This window comes from Petaurus breviceps, unplaced genomic scaffold (genome assembly GCF_028583685.1).
Source record: "Petaurus breviceps papuanus isolate PSGF00001 unplaced genomic scaffold, PetGlider_PUasm1.0 229, whole genome shotgun sequence".
Taxonomy (NCBI): Eukaryota; Metazoa; Chordata; class Mammalia; order Diprotodontia; family Petauridae; genus Petaurus; species Petaurus breviceps.
Genome location: NW_027185903.1, coordinates 14856979 through 14875290, shown reverse-complemented (window position 1 = coordinate 14875290; position 18312 = coordinate 14856979). Strand labels below are relative to the sequence as shown.

The 18312-nt window shown below is 37.8% G+C and overlaps 1 protein-coding gene across 3 annotated transcripts in view; it reads left to right on the top strand.

Annotated features, from left to right (window-relative positions):
- Positions 1-18312, top strand: part of POC5 (POC5 centriolar protein) — a 65262-nt gene that overhangs the window by 35198 nt on the left and 11752 nt on the right. For all 3 annotated transcript variants that reach the window (XM_069096253.1, XM_069096251.1, XM_069096252.1), the window contains 3 exons: positions 414-593; positions 3860-4013; positions 12216-12346. In XM_069096253.1, the coding sequence (XP_068952354.1) occupies positions 414-593; positions 3860-4013; positions 12216-12346 (465 nt within the window). The remainder of the gene's footprint in view (positions 1-413; positions 594-3859; positions 4014-12215; positions 12347-18312) is intronic.

The window sequence follows — 18312 nt, the reverse complement described above, 5'->3', positions numbered from 1 at the left end:
CTCAGAATCTCTAGTTTCCATCAAAGCTCAAGCATTACCTACTAGACAAATCTTTTCCTGATCATTCCAGATGCTAATGTCTTCTTCCTGCCAAGTTATCTTGCATTTATGTATTTATTTTGTACATTTGTCATATGAGGTTGGGCTTAGACTAGCTGAGATATTTATCACTAAGTTGACTACAGGGTGATGAATTTTTTTTTCATCATAGTAACTTTTGAAGAGCTTACCAAGCAGGGGTTACAATCGACATAGAAAACAAGTATACCCATACTGAAAAAAACCATCATTGAACTACTGAAGAAGTATTATTTATTATTTTTACTATGACTGCATAAAGCAGTATTCTACTTTTCACACATATTGTCTATCGATTTAAGATTCCTTTCCCTTTTCGTATTATTTTCATTAAGATTTATGAAGCTAAGTTAGCTGACCAGCATTACCACAAAACATTGAAGAAGAAAATCTGGAAGGCCTGGCGCTCCACACTGAAATCACAGTGGAAAGATGCATTTGAAAAAGCTTGTCAATCCAGAGCTGAAGAAATTTGCCTCCAGATTTCCCGCGATTATGAAGCTCAAATTGCAGCAGTAAGTACTTTTCCAGTTAAGCTCTTTGCCTTTGTATGATAAAGAAAAAGAAAATAAGCAGGATAGCCGACTTCAACAAACACCACTTGTAATATTGTGAGTTTGAGTAGTACTTTTGAAAGCAAGATACTCCAAATAATAGCCAGTGCAGAGAAAAAGATTTCTTAATTATCTTTAAGTTGAGCCTCTAAAATTTTACTCTTTCATATATTTATAAATTTCTTTTTTTATCATTCATTTGTTCAACATTAAAAATACAAATTATTGATTTATTCTTAAGTACCCACCATGATGCACTGTGTTAAACACTATGAGAGAAACTCTTATGGAGTTTGCATCTTCTTGAGATGATTTGAACTTACAGCATTCACACTTTGAAGTTACCGTTCAAAAAGGTACATGGATGTTAGCCAAAATAAAAGTACAGATAAACCTTTTTATTTATTAACAGAATGTGTACTTTAAAACATTGAGCAGTTTTTTAAAATGCAAATTTTTTTGCAATTTTCTTTCATGATAAAATTATATTGCTGCTATAGAATAAAAAAGTTGGTTCTACAATGAAATGGGGAACATATTTGAAGTAAAAGTAATTTCATTGATTCTCAAGAGTTGGAAGATACTTCAGAAGCCCTGGAGTCCAACCCAGAGCTGAACTCTACAGCAAAGCTTCATCCAGCCTTCCCTTTAAGAGAGACTACCTCCCAAGGCAGCGCATCTCACTTTTGGACAGCACTGCTTGTTAAGTTTTTCATTATGTTAAGCCAGAATTTTCTCTCGCTGCCTCTTTGACTCTTTACTCATTACTCTACCCTATCAACCAAGCAACACAAGTCTATTTCCTGTTTCACATGACAGCTTTTCAGATACTTAAAAATATCTGTCATAACCTCCCAAACTTTCTTTTCCCCAGCTAAATATCCCTAGTTCTTTCAGTGAAACCTCATGTAGTATGGACTGTAGTAACTTCACCCTTCTGGTGCCCTTCTCTACATGTTGCAGTTTCAACTCAGCCCACTCAGGGACGCCAAAAACTGTTACGGTTTCATGATGTGTTGTGGTGGAACTGTCTCAAAGAATTCAGAGTCAGACCACCTCTAATCCAAGTATAGGCATTTCTTGAGATTGACGCCTCTCATGAAGTGGGCTAAGTTCCAAGAGGAGCCAGCAACTTCAGAGAAAGCAAGATGGATTTGTATAGGGTAAAGATGCAATTACATAACAGAAATCATGAATATTTAAAAGGCAGGAGGGGTTTGTTAAGGGATTGGGTAGTAGAGGAGTGGTCCTAACCACAGTGCAACTGTGCATGCAATTACCCACAATGCATACAGAAAAACCCATTTGGGGGGTACCTATGTATGATAATGATATTATAATAAGCATCTCTACATCATAAATTCACTCTAGGTCAGTTCTTTATTATTACTGTGCAGGTACCTACTTAGGGAAAGTCCCTTCTCTAGCTTTGGGGTCCACATCCTGCTTGGGCATCCTGGTGGTGCTGCTTTCTGATTGACTGTTGTAGTTCTGTCTGAGACTAGATGGATGTGGTTGTGGTTTGAGTGCATGGACATACCTGCTATTTCTGTGGGAAATATGAGGAATGGGTCTGGGGGCAGTGGCTAGCTAGAGGCAGTGGGTAGGATCCCATCACATGGACACACTTGCTGTTCTGTGAGAAATATGAGTTCATGGACTCGCCTATTGTTCTAGTGAATAGTGAGGCATATATGAAAAAGTTAGGATATTGAGGGGGGAAGGAAGGAGTGACTAGGTGGGGGCAGGGGGCCTATAAGGAAGTTAGAATATTGGGGCTGGGGCAGCATTATAGGGATTCTATCATATACACTCCATTTTATCAATGTCCTTCCTTTAAAATGTGGCATCTAGATCTGAGCACCATATTGATTGTGATCTGACCAAGGTAGAATACAGTAGGGCTATCACTTCCCTTGTTCTGGACTCAGTACTTTGTTTTGATTTAAGTTTTATTGATGCTTTTTGTTGTTACATAACAGTCACTTCTGGAATAATACCCCCCTTATGACAAAGAAAAACAGTTAAGCCAAAATGTCTTATACTGTGACCACATCTAGCAACGTAGTCTGTGTTTCTTTTCACTTCATAAGAATACACTGAAACCTTTCTCAGTAAATATGAGAATGAAGCAAAGATGCCTACTACTTTCCACTGGTATTTGACATAGTTCTGGAAATGCTAGCAACAATAACAAAAGAAAGAAAGAAACTAAAGGCATAAAGACAAGTAAGGAAGATGTAAAACTATCCTTGTTTGCTAATGATATGATGATTTACTTGAAAAATCCTAGGGAGTCATCAAAGATGCCAGGAATAGCTTCAGCAAAGTTTCAGGCTACAAAATAAATGCTCAAAAATCAAATTAATTCTATATACTAGTAGTAAAAAAATCTAAGAAGCAATAGTAAAAAAGGAAATTCCATTCTGAATAACTACAAAATGCATCAATCTATCAAAGCACAACAAAGATTTGTATGGATTCATTTATAAAGTGCTTCTTAAAGAAACAAAGAATAACCTACTTAGCTGGAAAAATATTCAGTGCTTATGCCTGGGCCATTTCAATATATTAAAAATTACTGTTGTGGCTCTGAGACTACCACTGTTAATTTATTCTGTTAATACTATGCCAGTCAGAGGGATACTTGTAGAACTTGATAAAATAGTAGCAATTCATTTGGAAAAACAAAACTAGAATATCAAGAGAAATGATGAAAAGAGGTAAGACCTCAAACTATATTATAAAGCAGTAGTCATCTGGTGCTGGTTTAAAAAAAAAATCAATGGAACAAACTAGGTAGGGAAGAATAAGAAACAGTGGAACTCAATTTAGCTTTATATCACTGCTAATATCGTTGTTTAATGCCCTTTGAAAACTTTCTGAAGTGAGGAAAGGCATCTGTTTCTGCATAGTTAAAGCCAATAGGCTTTTGGTTTCTAGTTTTTTGGTATCCAAGCTTCAAAGGGCCCTCAAGTTCCAGTTTTCACCTTATGGTTAAAGAACAAAAGGGTATGCTAATGGACACATCAGAAGTAGAGGCACGTGGTATTTTTTTTATATGTTTTCTATTTTAAATAAATCAATAACACCAAAAGAAGGGATGGTATGTTCATTTAGGATTTACCTGGGAAAACAGATTTACAAATGGAAAGTCATTTCTATAGAACAGCTAAATTGTTTTTTCCTGTGTCTAAAATCTTTATCATTCCTTTTTTCTATTTTAGTTAAATGCTAATTTGGAAGCTGCAAGGACTGAGATCCAAAAACTCCAGTGTGAAAAAGAACAGTTTGAAGAGTCCATGAAAAAAGCTTTCATGCGTGGCGTGTGTGCATTAAATCTAGAAGCCATGAGTATATTTCAGGGCAGAAGTGACAGCGGTTAGTATGGCAAATAAATGTTAAAATACCATTTTATTGCTATTATATCTCTTGCCAAAACAGTGTTATATTTGTAACCCCACAATCCATATTCAGTGTTGCTTTTGAGGATATGTACAAAACAGCAAAAAAATTTGAGTTGCCCAGCACACAGTCTGAGGTCAAACAAAGCAGTGCCTTCTTGTTTTAGCTGTCATACTGTAAGTAAGTGTCTTTTTTTGTTCTGTTAGGGTTGGTTTTTTTTGCCTTTTTCTATTTTTTTTTTGGTGATTTCACTGTTTAACATAGCCCCCAAGGGTAGCACTGAAGTACTGTTTAGTGTTCATAGGTGCAAGAAGACTGTGATGTGACTTATGGAGAAAATACATATGTTAGATAAGCTTCATTCAAGCATGAGTCATTGGCCGTGAGTTCAATGTTTATGAATTAACAATATGGTACATCCAGAAGAGGGAAGAGGAAATTCACCAATCTGTATGTGAGGCCATTCTGGAAAGTGCTAAAGTAAATGTAATTAGAGGCTCACAGGAGTCTACCCCTGTATTTCATCCAAGGGCAAAGGTTCAGTATTCACCAGTTTGGTGTTTGCAGGGGCAAACCACCAAAAAAGTGGAAAAGGTGTCCTTTCATTCCAAAAACTGTGCTAAGTACTGGTATACAAATAAAAAATTAAAGACCAACAAAATAAAGTTCCTGCCCTCAAGGAGCTTACATTCTATAATAAGGATAGAAAACTTTTAGAGGACTAGTGACCAGGGAGGGATATTTTCTTTGGAAGGTTACAGGACTCATGAGTGATTGCCAAACCATTTCCAAAAACAATGAGAAGAGTTGATCTTACTGTATGGTTCTGTAATATTACCACAGCATGACATCTGTTGGGAAATGCCCAGGAGGTGAAGGGTAGCTGAAGGCAGATCTAAATGTAATGGGTAGCTGATGACCATCAGTCAAGACAGCTGGGTCCAAAGTTGGGAGTTCATAATAAGCATTTGATAAATGCTTGTTGAAAAGAATTTGATATAGCCAATTTTCAGTCAACATGGATTTTTAGCTTCATGATGGATTTCAATATTCCATATTATTATGTCTGACAAATCATAGTCAATTCTCAATTATTTAAGCACAGTGAAAGGTACAACAGTGCAGATGATGTGTTTTACATTTTTATATTTTGTTTTTAACATTGATATTGCTGTTGTCAATTTCTGTGAGCATTGAGATGCTTTTCATACTCTCAAGCACTGAAAATCTCTACATTCATACTAAAGTGGCCAAATTCCTTATGCTATTTTACTAGTCAAATTTTTCCTCAAACAATTGTGGATTTCCAATTTTGAAATCTAATTGCCTATCTATTCTACTTTTAGGGGCTTCCCCAACTAAATTACCATTCCAGACAAATGTAAAGATTATGGCAGTAGACTTCTCAGTAGTCAATAATTATTTCAAAGAAATATTCAGTAACTTTTTCCAGTAATATATATTAGCTATTTAGACACTGTCATGGTGTAATGTGAAAAAGCATATAACTATAGCCAGAAGACCTAATTTCTAGTCCTGAGTCAGCTACTAACTTGTTTTATAACCTTTACTCTCTCTGCCTGTTTTCTATCAAATGGAAAAATAATGCACAAAACCCCTGTATAGAATGCCGAAATTGAGCAGTACCTTGTATGCCATTTTGTTTGGATTGTTGAGTGGTTAAGAAAAGTAATATAAAAGCTAGAAGAACAAGTTAGAGCCAAATTTTGAAGATTTTAAATGCCAGGCTACTACCCTAAAAATAATTGGGAGCTCTGATCACCATCTCCTTTCCTCCTGTTTCTTTCATTGCCATACTCTTCTCAAACCTTCTTTTCATCTAGTCTCTCAATTCCTTCTTGAAATCTGTCTACCCCTGTTCTGGCCTGACTTTCCTTCCTTTACTCTGGATATACTGGTTAGTCTGTTTATTAACAGGTGTTACTTTCTTTCTTTTTTTTTTTTTCATTTTTCAAATGCTTTATTAACTTCTGATTTACATCATTCATTTCCAGCAGATTTTGAGTTACACATTTTCTCCCCGTTTTTCCCCTACCCACCGCCCCAAAATAACAGTCCCACAGGATATCCCCTCCTCCAATCTGCTCTCTCCCATATTTTCTCCCATACCCCTTTCGACTTTTCCAGTAGGGTATGGTGGATTTCTGTGCCCCAGTGTCTGTATATCTTATTTCCCAATTACATGTTAAATAGTATTAATAATAGTATATATATATATATTTTTTTAAACATTTGATTTTAAAACTTTGAATTCCAGATTCATTCCCTTCCTCCCTTGTCACCCACTAGGTGTTACTTTCTATCTGTGATTCCTTTATCCCTTTGTCCTTCCACATTCAACCCCTGCTAATCCTCAAGCTAAAGTCACCCCTACCATCTGCCTTCCCCCTTCCTACTCTTGAGTCACTTAACACTGTTGGGAGAAATTTTTTTTTAAAACCATGCTGACTTCATCTTCTAAAAACGTCTAATTTCAGGTGGGCTCCTGGTGATTCTTATTCATTTACTCTTGCCTCCTATTGTCTACAACATCCCAACCAGTGGTTATCTAGCCTTTCCTGGAAGACTTCTAGTGAGGGTAAACCCACTACCTCCTGAGACAGGCTATTCCATTTTGAGGTAGTTCTGATTGTTGGCAAGTTTTTTCTTAACTCAAATCTAACTGTAGCCCCCGCCCATTGTTCCTACTTTTGCTACCTCGGGACAGTCAGAACCAGCCTAGTACCTTCTCCTTTAGATAGCCCGCCAAATGCTTGAAGACAGCTATCATTTCTCTCTCTTGGACTTGTGTAGCTGTTCGGTTTTTTTTTTTTAATCTAAGTATAGGACTAATTTGTATTTATACCTTTAAAATTTCCTCAGGCTATCATTTTAGCCTTTAGTCTTTTTTGAATCCTAACTCTCCATTGAGTATACTAGCTATCACTCCTAGCTTTGCATTTTAAGCAAATGGGATTAGAATGCCATCTGTGCATTTATCTATGTCCATGACAACAATGTTTCATAGAACATGGCCAATAACTGATCCCTTGGGATCCTTGGGATAGCATGCCCCAGGAAACCTCTCAACAAGTCAGTAGTGTGCCATTAATGATGCTTTTTGGTTGTTCAACCAGTTCTGCATCCACCAAACTGTCCCAGGTGGATCGAGCCATCTGTTAGAAGTTCCTCATCTCACTGTATCATAGAATCTCGAGTTAAAAGGGAACTCAAAGGCCATCTACTCCAGTCCATATAGGTTCAAGAATCCGCTCTTCATTACACCCTTCAAGCTTTTACTTGGTGATCTCCAATAAAGAGAAATCCCTAGCCTCACAAAGCATTCCATTCTACTTTTCAGTAGCTCTGATTGTTAGGAAGTTTTTCTTGCACCAATCCTAAATTTCCCTCTTCTCCCCTTCCCCCTATTCATTGTAATTATGTGCTAAAGGGCCATATAGAATAAGTCTAATCTCTTTTGTATATAAAAGTCTTTCAAATACATGGAAGATGGCTATCATTTCCTCATCAGTCTTCTCTTGCTTAGATAACCTCACCTCCCCACCTGGAACTCCTGACTTCAAACCTTTCTCCCTCCTAGTTGTCTTCTGCTAAACATTCTCCAGCACGTGTCCTTTCTAAAACATAGTACCTAGAATTGAACACAGTATTCCAGATGAAGTGTGACCAAGCCTTCATCCCCACCTCAGAACCTCCTCACATCTTCATCCATTCTCTCTTTTATTCCCTTCTTGAAACTCTGGTGAGGTGTTCATTCTCCTTTTCAAAAGCCAGCCTTTCTGGGTATTACTTTGAACATGACCCTTCCTGTCCCCTTTATGAGATTGTCCCATTAACTATTCCCTGTCTCTTGGCCTTTTCCTCTCTATAGAAATATTCATCTTCCTCGTTTTTAAATATACCTTAAATCAACAGTGCTGTCCCCTCAAGCTATCATCCTAGATTTCTCCTCCCTTTTACTGCTAAAGTTCCCAAAAGTAGATTAAACTCTTTGCCGCCATTTTACCATTCACTCTGGTCTTAATTCCTTGCAGACTTGCTTCTGACCCCATCCCTCAATTGAATCTTCTTTCAGAGTTTGCCATTTAACCTCTTTACTGCTAAATCATTTCTCAACCTTTATCTTAATTGACTTCTTTGCTTCACTGGCTTACCACCCTCTTCCTCGATAGTCTGTTCCCCATTGTCTCCTGGCAACACCACCAGCCTTCCAATCACTCAGAATTCAAGCCTAAGGGTCATCTTGAACTCTTCTTCTTCCCTCACTTCCCATAGACAATCAGTTGTCAAGACCCCTCAATTCTACTTCTTCAGCATCTGTCCCAAATGTTAGTCAGTTAGCGTTTATTAAGTACCTACTGTGTGCCAGGTGCTATGCTAAGCTCTGGGCAAAGAGCAAGCCAAAAACAACAAACCCCAGTCCGGGCTGTCAGGGAGCTGACAGTTTAGTGAGGAAGACAATATACAAACAGCTATGTACATGTACAAACAAGATACGGCAAATTGGGGGTGGTCTCCAAAGCAAGGCACTCCTCTTCATTCACAGACACCAGTCCATTTCAGATCCTAATCACCCCTCATCTAGACTGCTGGTATGGCCTCCTAATTAGTCTCCCTATCAAGTCTTTCTCCTCAGACATCCTTCCCATAGCTGCCAACATGAACATCCTGCAGCATTAGTCTGGCCATAGTATTTTTCCTGCTCAAATACCTCCAGCCTGTTCCTATTTCTTTTAGCATAGAATATAAACTCCTTGGCATGGCTGTGAGCCTTTCCGCCTCCAGGCTGCCTTTCCAGCCATATTTCACATCCCTCCTCTTCCCACACTCACTTTTTTTCTTTGCTTTTTTTTTTTGGAGTGGAGAAGGTAGGGTAGTTGGGGTTAAGTGACTTGTCCAAGGTCACACAGCTAGTTTTTTTGTGCTAAGTGTCTGAGGTTGGATTTGAATTCAGGTCCTCCTGACTCCAGGGCCAGTGCTCTATTCACTGTGCCACCTAGCCACCCCAACCCACACTCACTTTTGCAGCCAAACTAAGCTACTACTTATTTCCAAACCTGACCCATCATCTCCTGCCTCTGTACAGATAAACAAGCAATTCCTGTGTCTGGGATGTACTTGTTCATTCCTGCCTTTCAGAAGTGTTACCTTCCTTCCAGGCTTAATCTCTGGTTCTGCCTCTTCTCCGAAGCCTTTTCTAACACCTCCACTTCACATGTGTTCTCTCCAGTATTAAATTTTCCCTCTCTACATATATCTGTGTTTAGCCATGAATCTTTCTACTTTATCACCCACAGCATGCAAGTTTTTCAAGAATAGGAACTGTATCCTTCAAAAAGTCTTGTAATGCCTAGTGTCTGGCACAGTTTCTTGCACATAGTAATGTTAGCTGTTGAATTGTTCAAGATGGTAATAATTATTGTTGTTCCATAATGTTTGCCATAGTATCATCATCAATCATCCATTGATTATAGCTCTTGGAGGTTTTACCCAATGCTTCTTAATCCTGTGAGGCAAGTGGTTCAAGCATTGTTATCCCCATTTTATAGATGAGGAAACTGAGGTACAGAGTGATGAAGTGACCTAGGTACTACCTATCTATTTTGTCTTCAATTTAGGACTTGAACTCAGCCCTTCCTACCCCAAGCTCCAGGGTACTATCTACTGTGTTGATCTGCCTCCCCAATTAGCCATTCACGTTACCTGCAGGTTCAATTAAGCTTCTACATTGATCTTGTTTTAATGTCAGGGCTTAGCCTAGAAATGTCATCAATCCTTCTGAGAATTTGATTTCTAATGTGTAATTTCAACCTAGGAAGTAGCTTCTCTGTGCTTCAATTTCCATATTTGTAAGATAATGGTAGGAAAAAAATGTAGAAAAAGTAATAAGATTTTAAAATTCTCCATGTGAAGTGGTTGTATTTATGTAATTTATAAAATACAAACATATTATTATTGAATGACAGTTTTAAAAATTTAAATGGCAGGTTAATGGTATGAGGGAAGAAACCACTGGCATAAGAGTAGAGACTTAGGTTCTAGGTCCACCTCTACCCCTAACTTTTCTGCGTGCCTGTGAAGCTTCCCTTTGTCTCCATATCTTCATGTACGAAAGAGGTTAAATCATCTATAAGGTTTCGTACATGAGATGTATATGGTGTGTGTGTGTGTGTGTGTGTATTTGTCCAGACTTGTGATTTAATCAGCATTGGGAATATCTAATGAGGAAACCCATCAGCAACTGTCCTATACCTTATATAGTCTTAGAAAGTTGCCTGGCATTTATAACATGTCATAAGTTTTGTGTCATTTACAAAAAACAAACAACATACCTTACTAAATGGGATTATGAGCTGAAATAATAATAGCACTTCTTATCCTGATACAATATTAAATTTTCTATTCAGATATTCGATTTGGATTGACTTGATTATTTACTTTCTACACATTAAGGTTACATTGCCAAATTCATCATAAACATAAGAGGTCTTAGATATCATAAATTGGAAATCTGAGTTTATTGTGAAGTGACTCAAAAATGTAACAATTATACACATTTAGAATGATTAATTATAACATGTCTCAATTTGTTTTTTCATATGTACCTGGATTATATGTTTTAACTGAAAAATAATTGAGCCAAAATTAGAATGACAGCAATGAATTTGAGAAGGCAGAAGTGTACATTTCAATCTCAAATGGAGCCCATCTCAGATGGCATACATTAGTGATATGTTTGTCACCTCTAGTTGTAGGTCCCTCAGGACCAGACCTGATCTTTCAGCACTCTACTTTCTTACCTGAAGAAAGGAGTACAACATGTTTTTAACCTTTCATGGGAAAAAAAAAAAAGTAAAACTATTTCAAACTCTAGTTTTAAAGGGATACAATTATCAAATGGAATGAGGTTACCATAATCAATAAAGATAAATATCTTATTAAATTAGCAACAGAAATATTTCTATAGAACTATTTTTAAGCTACAAAAATGTTGCAAAGTTTGCCTTATCTTACAGTGAAAGTGAGTGAAGATAATAAAGTGTGTGCCAAGCTCTTTTAAAAATATTGAACTTATGGGGCGATCAGGTAGCACAGCGAGTAAGAGCACTGGCCCCAGAGTCGGGATGACCTGGGATCGAATCCAGGTTCAGACACTTAGCACCACACCCAGAAATAACTGGCCGTGTAACCTTGAGCAAGTTACTTAACCCCAATTGCTTTAAAATATATATATATATTGAACTTATAGGAAAAAAGGTAACACAAAAACAATGAAAGAAGTGGGGGTTTTGTTACTTGTGGTTTTAAATTTTTTCACAAAAGACAGAATTATCTAGTAAAAGAAATACTTTTGTTGTTATTCTAGTAAATGAATAAAAGAAAGATGGAAAATGAACATAATTGCATTGTCCTGAATGCTGGAGGAGATATTTTGCAAAGTGGAAAGAGACCTGGTTTTGCAGTTGAGAGACCTTAATTGAATCCTCTCTTTGCCACTTTCTGCTTCTAGCAAGTTACATGACCCCCCAAGGTCCCAGCTTCCTCATGTGAAAAGAAAGGAAGTTAGACTAGATGATCTCTAGAGCTCCTTGCAGCTCTAAATATTAGGATCCAGATGAAAAGGGTCCAAATACAAGGGAGGACTGCCATGGGTTTTTAGATATTTGAAACTTTCAGCACTTTAATATTATGATACCAAAGCTATTGGCATATGATGACAGCACAAGATGAAAACTGGATTTCTTATTTTCAATTCCAAAACCAGTCAAGTACAGTACATAATTTTTTATTTAATAAATGAAAAGATGGTGTTTAGGCCTATTAAACAGGGAAAGGAGACTGAAGTCCGAATAACTACTAATATTGATTTTAACTAGATATTTTGATGCCAACCATATTAATGTAGCTATATCCAGCATATATGACCAAGAATTCTGTCATCCTGGGTGTAGCTAGATTTTATGGTATCAGCTAGTTAGGTATTTTGAATAGTTCTGGTTGTTTGTTTTTTCCCGTTTTGTTTCTCAGTCAACTCTTTAATTAAAATTCTTAGGCATGTTGTGATTTTAGTCATACTATATCAGTGTCACTGTTGAGCACCATGTTAATTGAAGAATGGTGAAATGTTTTAATAGTGTTCTTCTTTGGTTTTTTTAGGCATAGAGAGCACAAGTAAGAAAGATGACCATGGTCCCAGTGGTTCAGGGAAAGATGGTTCTATTCATTTTGATCCTTCACTTCTCTCAATACCAGCACCAGCACCAGGACAAGCATCAGCAGACGAGATGGTCAGTACAATTTCAGGGAGGCCCCACCTTATGAACAAGTCAGTCCTTAAAGTTAGGGTTGGAGGAAATTTTTGGTTATTGTTGTTACTTTGTTTCTTTAGGAGATCTGGGAGAAGAGACAGGCTCAGAACACACCTTCCCATAGAAGCAGGGTCATACATGGTTATTGGTAGTTGGGTTCCAGGCAAACCCATATAATCCTTGATCAATCCATTCATTATATGGCTAAAAATGTGATCTGTTCAAAACAGATGGTAAAACACATTGTTATTAGAACAACAAAAAATATATAGGTAAATCTTATTCTTAGAGTACTAGTGGTGAAACCAAATGGAAAGAAAAGTGATTAAGACCAAGATTTTTGTTTTTCTCAAATGGTGGTGGTTAAGAAAAAAGGATTATGAAAAGGATTCTGGAAGTAGCTACTGATGATATTTTTACATGTCTGTTTTCACGTAAGCTTTTTATGGCTTTCCTTTTCCTCGCTACAGTTGTAGTGACTAGATCTACCATTATACATTATAGCTACATTTATAGATTGGTTTTTGACCTGCATAAAAAAATCTAGTGAGGAAAACAAAGGGGTTTTTTAGGTGAACTGGACAAGAGTTCTAAGTTCTATTGAAATAGAATTGAGATAGATATGTCAATATGTGTGAAAAAGATTGCTTGGATAAATCTGTGAATGATAAGAAGGGGAGGGCATGGTACCTGGGATGGTAGGAAAAACACTTGAGCAAGTTTCTGAGGTTGGCCACCAGGTGGTGCCATTTTCCGGGATAAGATTAGTGCTATTCAACAATCATGTACTATGTACTAAGCAAAGCCTGAACAATGAGATGACTTAGGAAGAGCCTTCAGTAGGACGCAGCACTTAAACTGAAAGGGACTCAAGTCTTTTTCCTACCGTATCTGGTACCATGCACAAAAAGGATACTTAAACACATATTTCTAAAGCAGTATTTCTGCATGCATTTAAATGTTTCTCCCTATCCCAACAACAAGAAAATAATTTTTAACTGCTTGTTGGGTTTATTTTACATCCTTTTTGTGATTTTTCTATAAATTATCAGTATGTTGATATATACATATATATTATATATGTATGGTGTGTGTATGTGTATATACACACACATATCTGAAACTCAGTATAATCCCACAAAAAATTCAACTGTTGTCAATGACACATTTTGATATCCTACATACATATATAATTTTTTTCTTTTTTTCATTTTTCAAATGCTTTATTAACTTCAGATATACATCATTCATTTCCACCAGATTTTGAGTTACGAATTTTCTCCCCGTTTTTCCCCTACCCACTGCCCCAAAATAGCAGTCCCACAGGATATCCCCTCCTCCAATCTGTTCTCTCCCATATCTTCTCCCATACCCCCTTCAACTTTTCCAGTAGGGCAGGTGGATCTCTATGCCCCAGTGCCTGTATAACTTATTTCCCAATTACATGTAAAAAAGTATTAATAATAATTATATATATATTTTTAACATTTGATTTTAAAACTTTGAATTACAGATACATTCCCTTCCTCCCTTATCACCTACCCTTACTGGGAAGATAAGCAATTCAGAATAGGTTGTACATGTGTAGCTAATGCAAAATATTACCATAGTAGATATATTGTAAAAGACTGGCTATATTTCCCCCCCCTCCTATCCCACCTTCCCCTTGTTATATACTCTACTTTGATCCTGTTCCTTTTCAAAAGTGGGTGCTTCCAACTTCCCTCCCCCCCAGCCTGCCCTCCCTTCCATCATCCCCCCTCTCATCCCCTTCCCCCCTACTCTCTTATAGGGTGAGAAACCCTATTTAGTGTGTATGTCATTCCCTCCCCGAGCCAAATTCAATGAGAATAAGGTTGACCCATTCCCTTTTGCCTTCCTATTCTTCCCCTCCATTGTAACCATTTTCCTTTGCCTCTTCTATATGAGATAGTTTACCCCATTCTGTCTCTCCTCATCTCCTCTCATTATATTCTTCTCTCACCTCTTGATTTCACCTTTTAAGTATCATCCCTTCCTATTAAATTGGTCCTGTGCCCTCTATCTATGTACCTATAAGCATATATACACACATTCACATATGTATTCATATGCCCATATACCTTCCAATATAGACATACTCCCTTTAACTATTTTCATACTGAGAAAAGTTTCATCAGTTACAATTATTGTTTTTCCATGTAGGAATGTTAATAGTTCAACTTTGATAAGTTCCTTATGATTTCTTTTCCCTTTTTATCTTCTCATGCTTCTCTTGCTTCTTGTATCTGAATGTCAGATTTTCTATTCAACTTTGGTTTTTTCATAAAGAATGCTTGAAAGTCCTCTATTCGACTGAATGACCATATTTTCCCCTGAAACATAATACTCAGTTTTGCTGGGCAGGTGATTCTTGGTTTTAATCCCAGCTCCTTTGACCTCCAGAATATCACATTCCAAACCTTTCAATCCCTCAGTGTAGAAGCTGCCAGATCCTGAGTTATCTTGATTGTGTTTCCACAATATTCAAATTGTTTCTTCCTGGCTGCTTGTAATATTCTCTCCTTGATCTGGGAATTCCGTAACCTGGCTAGAATATTCCTAGGAGTTTTCTTTTTGGGATCTTTTTCAGGGGGTGATCGGTGGATTCTTTCAACCTCTGTTTTGCCCTCTGGTTCGAAAACATCAGGGCAGTTTTCTTGGAGAATTTCTTGGAGGATGATTTCTAGGTTCTTTCTCTGATCATGGCTTTCAGGTAGTCCAATAATTTTTAAATTATCTCTCCTAGATCTCTTTTCCAGGTCAGTGGTTTTTCCCATGAGATAGTTCACATTGCCTTCTATTCTTTCATTTGTTTGGATCTGTTTAACAGCATCTTGATTTCTCATAAAGTCATTAGTTTCCATTTGCTCTAATCTAATTCTGAAGGAATAATTCTCCTCAGTGAGCTTTTGAGATTCTTTTTCCATCTGGCAAATTCAGCTTTTTAAGGCATTTTTCTCCTCATTGCCTTTTTGAGACTCTTTTGCCATTTGAGTTAGTCTGTTTTTCAAGGTATTATTTTCCTCAGTCAGGCTGTTGACTCTCATTTCATAATTTTCTTGCATCTTTCTCATTTCTCTTCCCAATTTTTCCTCCACTTCTCTTATCTGCTTCTTAAGATCCTCTATGGCCTGTAACCAGAATGTATTTTCCTATGAAGCTTTTGGTGCAGCAGTTCTAACTTCACTGTCTTCCTCCTGTTCCATTCTTTGATCCTTTTTGTCCCCAAAATAGGAGTCTAATGTTGGATTCTTCTGTTTGCTTTGCTTCCCTTTCCTGGTCATGTTGCCACTCAATTACTTGACTTTTGGCCTTTTTTGCCACAGTAGGACTCTGCTACCAGATGGGGAGCTTCATACCAAACACTGGGGTTTCTTAGCTGCTAGAGGTATTAGTTGGGTCCCCTTGCTGAAGCTTCCACATGCTCTGGCAAGCTGGTTGCACACCCCAGGACCTCCACCCTAGACCGCAATCCAGATCCAAGCAGGTTAAAGCAAGAGTGATGACCCCTCAGACTGGTCGTTTGGTCCCCCTACAGTCTGCAAGCCAGGAGCTGAAGTTGCCACATGGCAGCTGTGCCACAACCCTCAGAAGCTTCTCGCCCCTGGGGCAAAAGCCGACACACTCCCAACTACTGGGTCCCTAAGTCCACACTGCACTGACCTCTCACTTTGTCCTTAGCATCTATGTGTTGATAATTCTGGACCGCCACAGCTGCTGGTGATCTGGAGTCCCTCCAGCCAGCGGCAGGTCAGGCCCGCCCTGGGGCTAAAACCTCAGAGTGGAGCTGGGCTTGGCTCCCAGAGTGCTGCCCTGGTCAATTCCTGCCAGGCTGTCCTCAGTGGGAGGTTAGCTTCTCTGTGTCATTTTGTGGATTCTGTAGCTCAAAAGTTTGTTCAGAGTCCCCTTTTACATGGATTGGAGGTGGTGAGAGCCGCAGCCGCGCAGAGGGCCTGTTTCTACTCCACCATCTTCACTCTGCCCCCCTATACAGATTATTTAAATAAACATGAATGTGTTTGTTTAAATCTTTTACTTGAAACTTATGCTACATATTTGGATAAAACTTAGATTTTTAGCATAATATGTGTGTGTATGTAAGTATATATAAACTCTAGATTTTTCAAATTAGCCACTTATCATGTGACCCTACCATTATTTGTATCCTTGCCTTTCTATGTACCTTTTACCATATATGGATAATTCAACATAAGTAAATAATTAGTAATAATAGCAAAACTATTTGGCCAACTTCCCAACCTTAAAATAAGAACACTTTTGTGCAAATATGCACATTTGAATCTTAGAAATATAGTCAAAAGGGCCTTAATCTGAAAAAGGAAGGGGGAGAAAGAAAACTGTCTAAATCTACCAAGCTAGGTACCACTAGGTACCACCATAGTGTAGGAAGGAGAATAGTAATTACAACATCTAGAAAGTCAAAGGAAACAAAAATCCAAAAGAGGATCCAGTAATAAAATCTGTGGCCTCAAGATTCAGAAAGTATGACTGAGAAGCAAATTTGACCACCTAAGTAATTAAAACAACCAATTATTTAAGGTTTTAAGTCTCATGACAAAAATCTGTTTTACAGCAGAGGAAATTGTAGCTTAAAGACGTTAAAAGACCTCTCCATGGTTAGAGGCTAGCAGGCGTCATAGAGCCAATCTGACCCTGGGTTCTCCTGACTCTGGCCAAACACAGCCCCCTTCGTTAGTATACCTGCTGCCTGGAAACTTGATGGGATGCTGCCTATGTCTGGAATATAGCTCTAGGAGAAGCCCTGGTTGCTGGGGTAGAAATGATGAGAACTTTAGAGGGGAGCTATGTTCCCTTTTAGGATTTGTGATAGAGAAGATGACAAAAACTGAGGGTAGTGTTACATACACTCTAAACTTTGAGAGAGAAGCTTTCAAAGAGTTCATACATAATATTCCATGACCTAAAATCTTACAAGGGAAGTCAGCTCAAGTAGGATGGGAAGCTTTCAAGAATGAAATTGGGGTAAGGGAGAGAAAAATAAAAATGATGGAAAAGGGATAGTTGTCTAAAGAGAGCCATGTGTTATACAGGAAATTGACTAGCCAACTTAGGTTTTAAACAACCATGCAAGAAGGTAGAATCATGAACAAGGAATAGAGGTGTGTTAAGACCAAGGTTCCTCCATTTCCCCAAAAAGAGAACAAAGCTGTTCCCTAGGACTCGATTGGCCCCTGCCTCCCTTCATTACACTGTTTCCTGTTCACCTAAGGACATAAAAAGACCTGTCCAGAGGGAGTTGTGGCCCCTCCGATTTTATATATGTCTGAAGATTACTCAAATCACCATGCCCTGCCCTCGTGACCAGACACTTTTCCACATGGGGACAAGGGGGTCCTACATCCAGTATCTTTGCTGGATAACGCTACTGTGTTGGGTCAAAGTAAATAAACCTTTTGTTAACTACTCAGTGATTTGGGGGAATGCCTCATTTTGTCCCAACTTCCAACCTGAAATAACAGGGAGTTCATGTTTAGCCTTTCCCTAAGAAGAAGGTAAATACCAAAATATGGCCAAGTTTAAAGAATTGTGCCCACATCCAGGAATCCCATTCATTCTTTGGAAACACTTGCAATGGTATTAAAAATAAATAAGGAGAGAATATTTGGGTTGAAAATATGTTGTCAAAATACATATTTCATACAAGCAACTACCATGTGCAGTAGATTCACATTGGACTGTAGATGGCAGGCTAATCTCTACTAATTCTGACTCCAGAATTACTGAAAATTTTTCCTGTAATTTTCATTTCAATTAATTTAGATATTTTCTTCTGTTGCACTCAATTGAAAGGAGAATGAAGGGAACCATCGCTATATGTGTCTGGTTTAAGTGACAAAACTTGAGCAGTGATTTGAAAATCTAGGATTTTTTTCCTTTTTTCC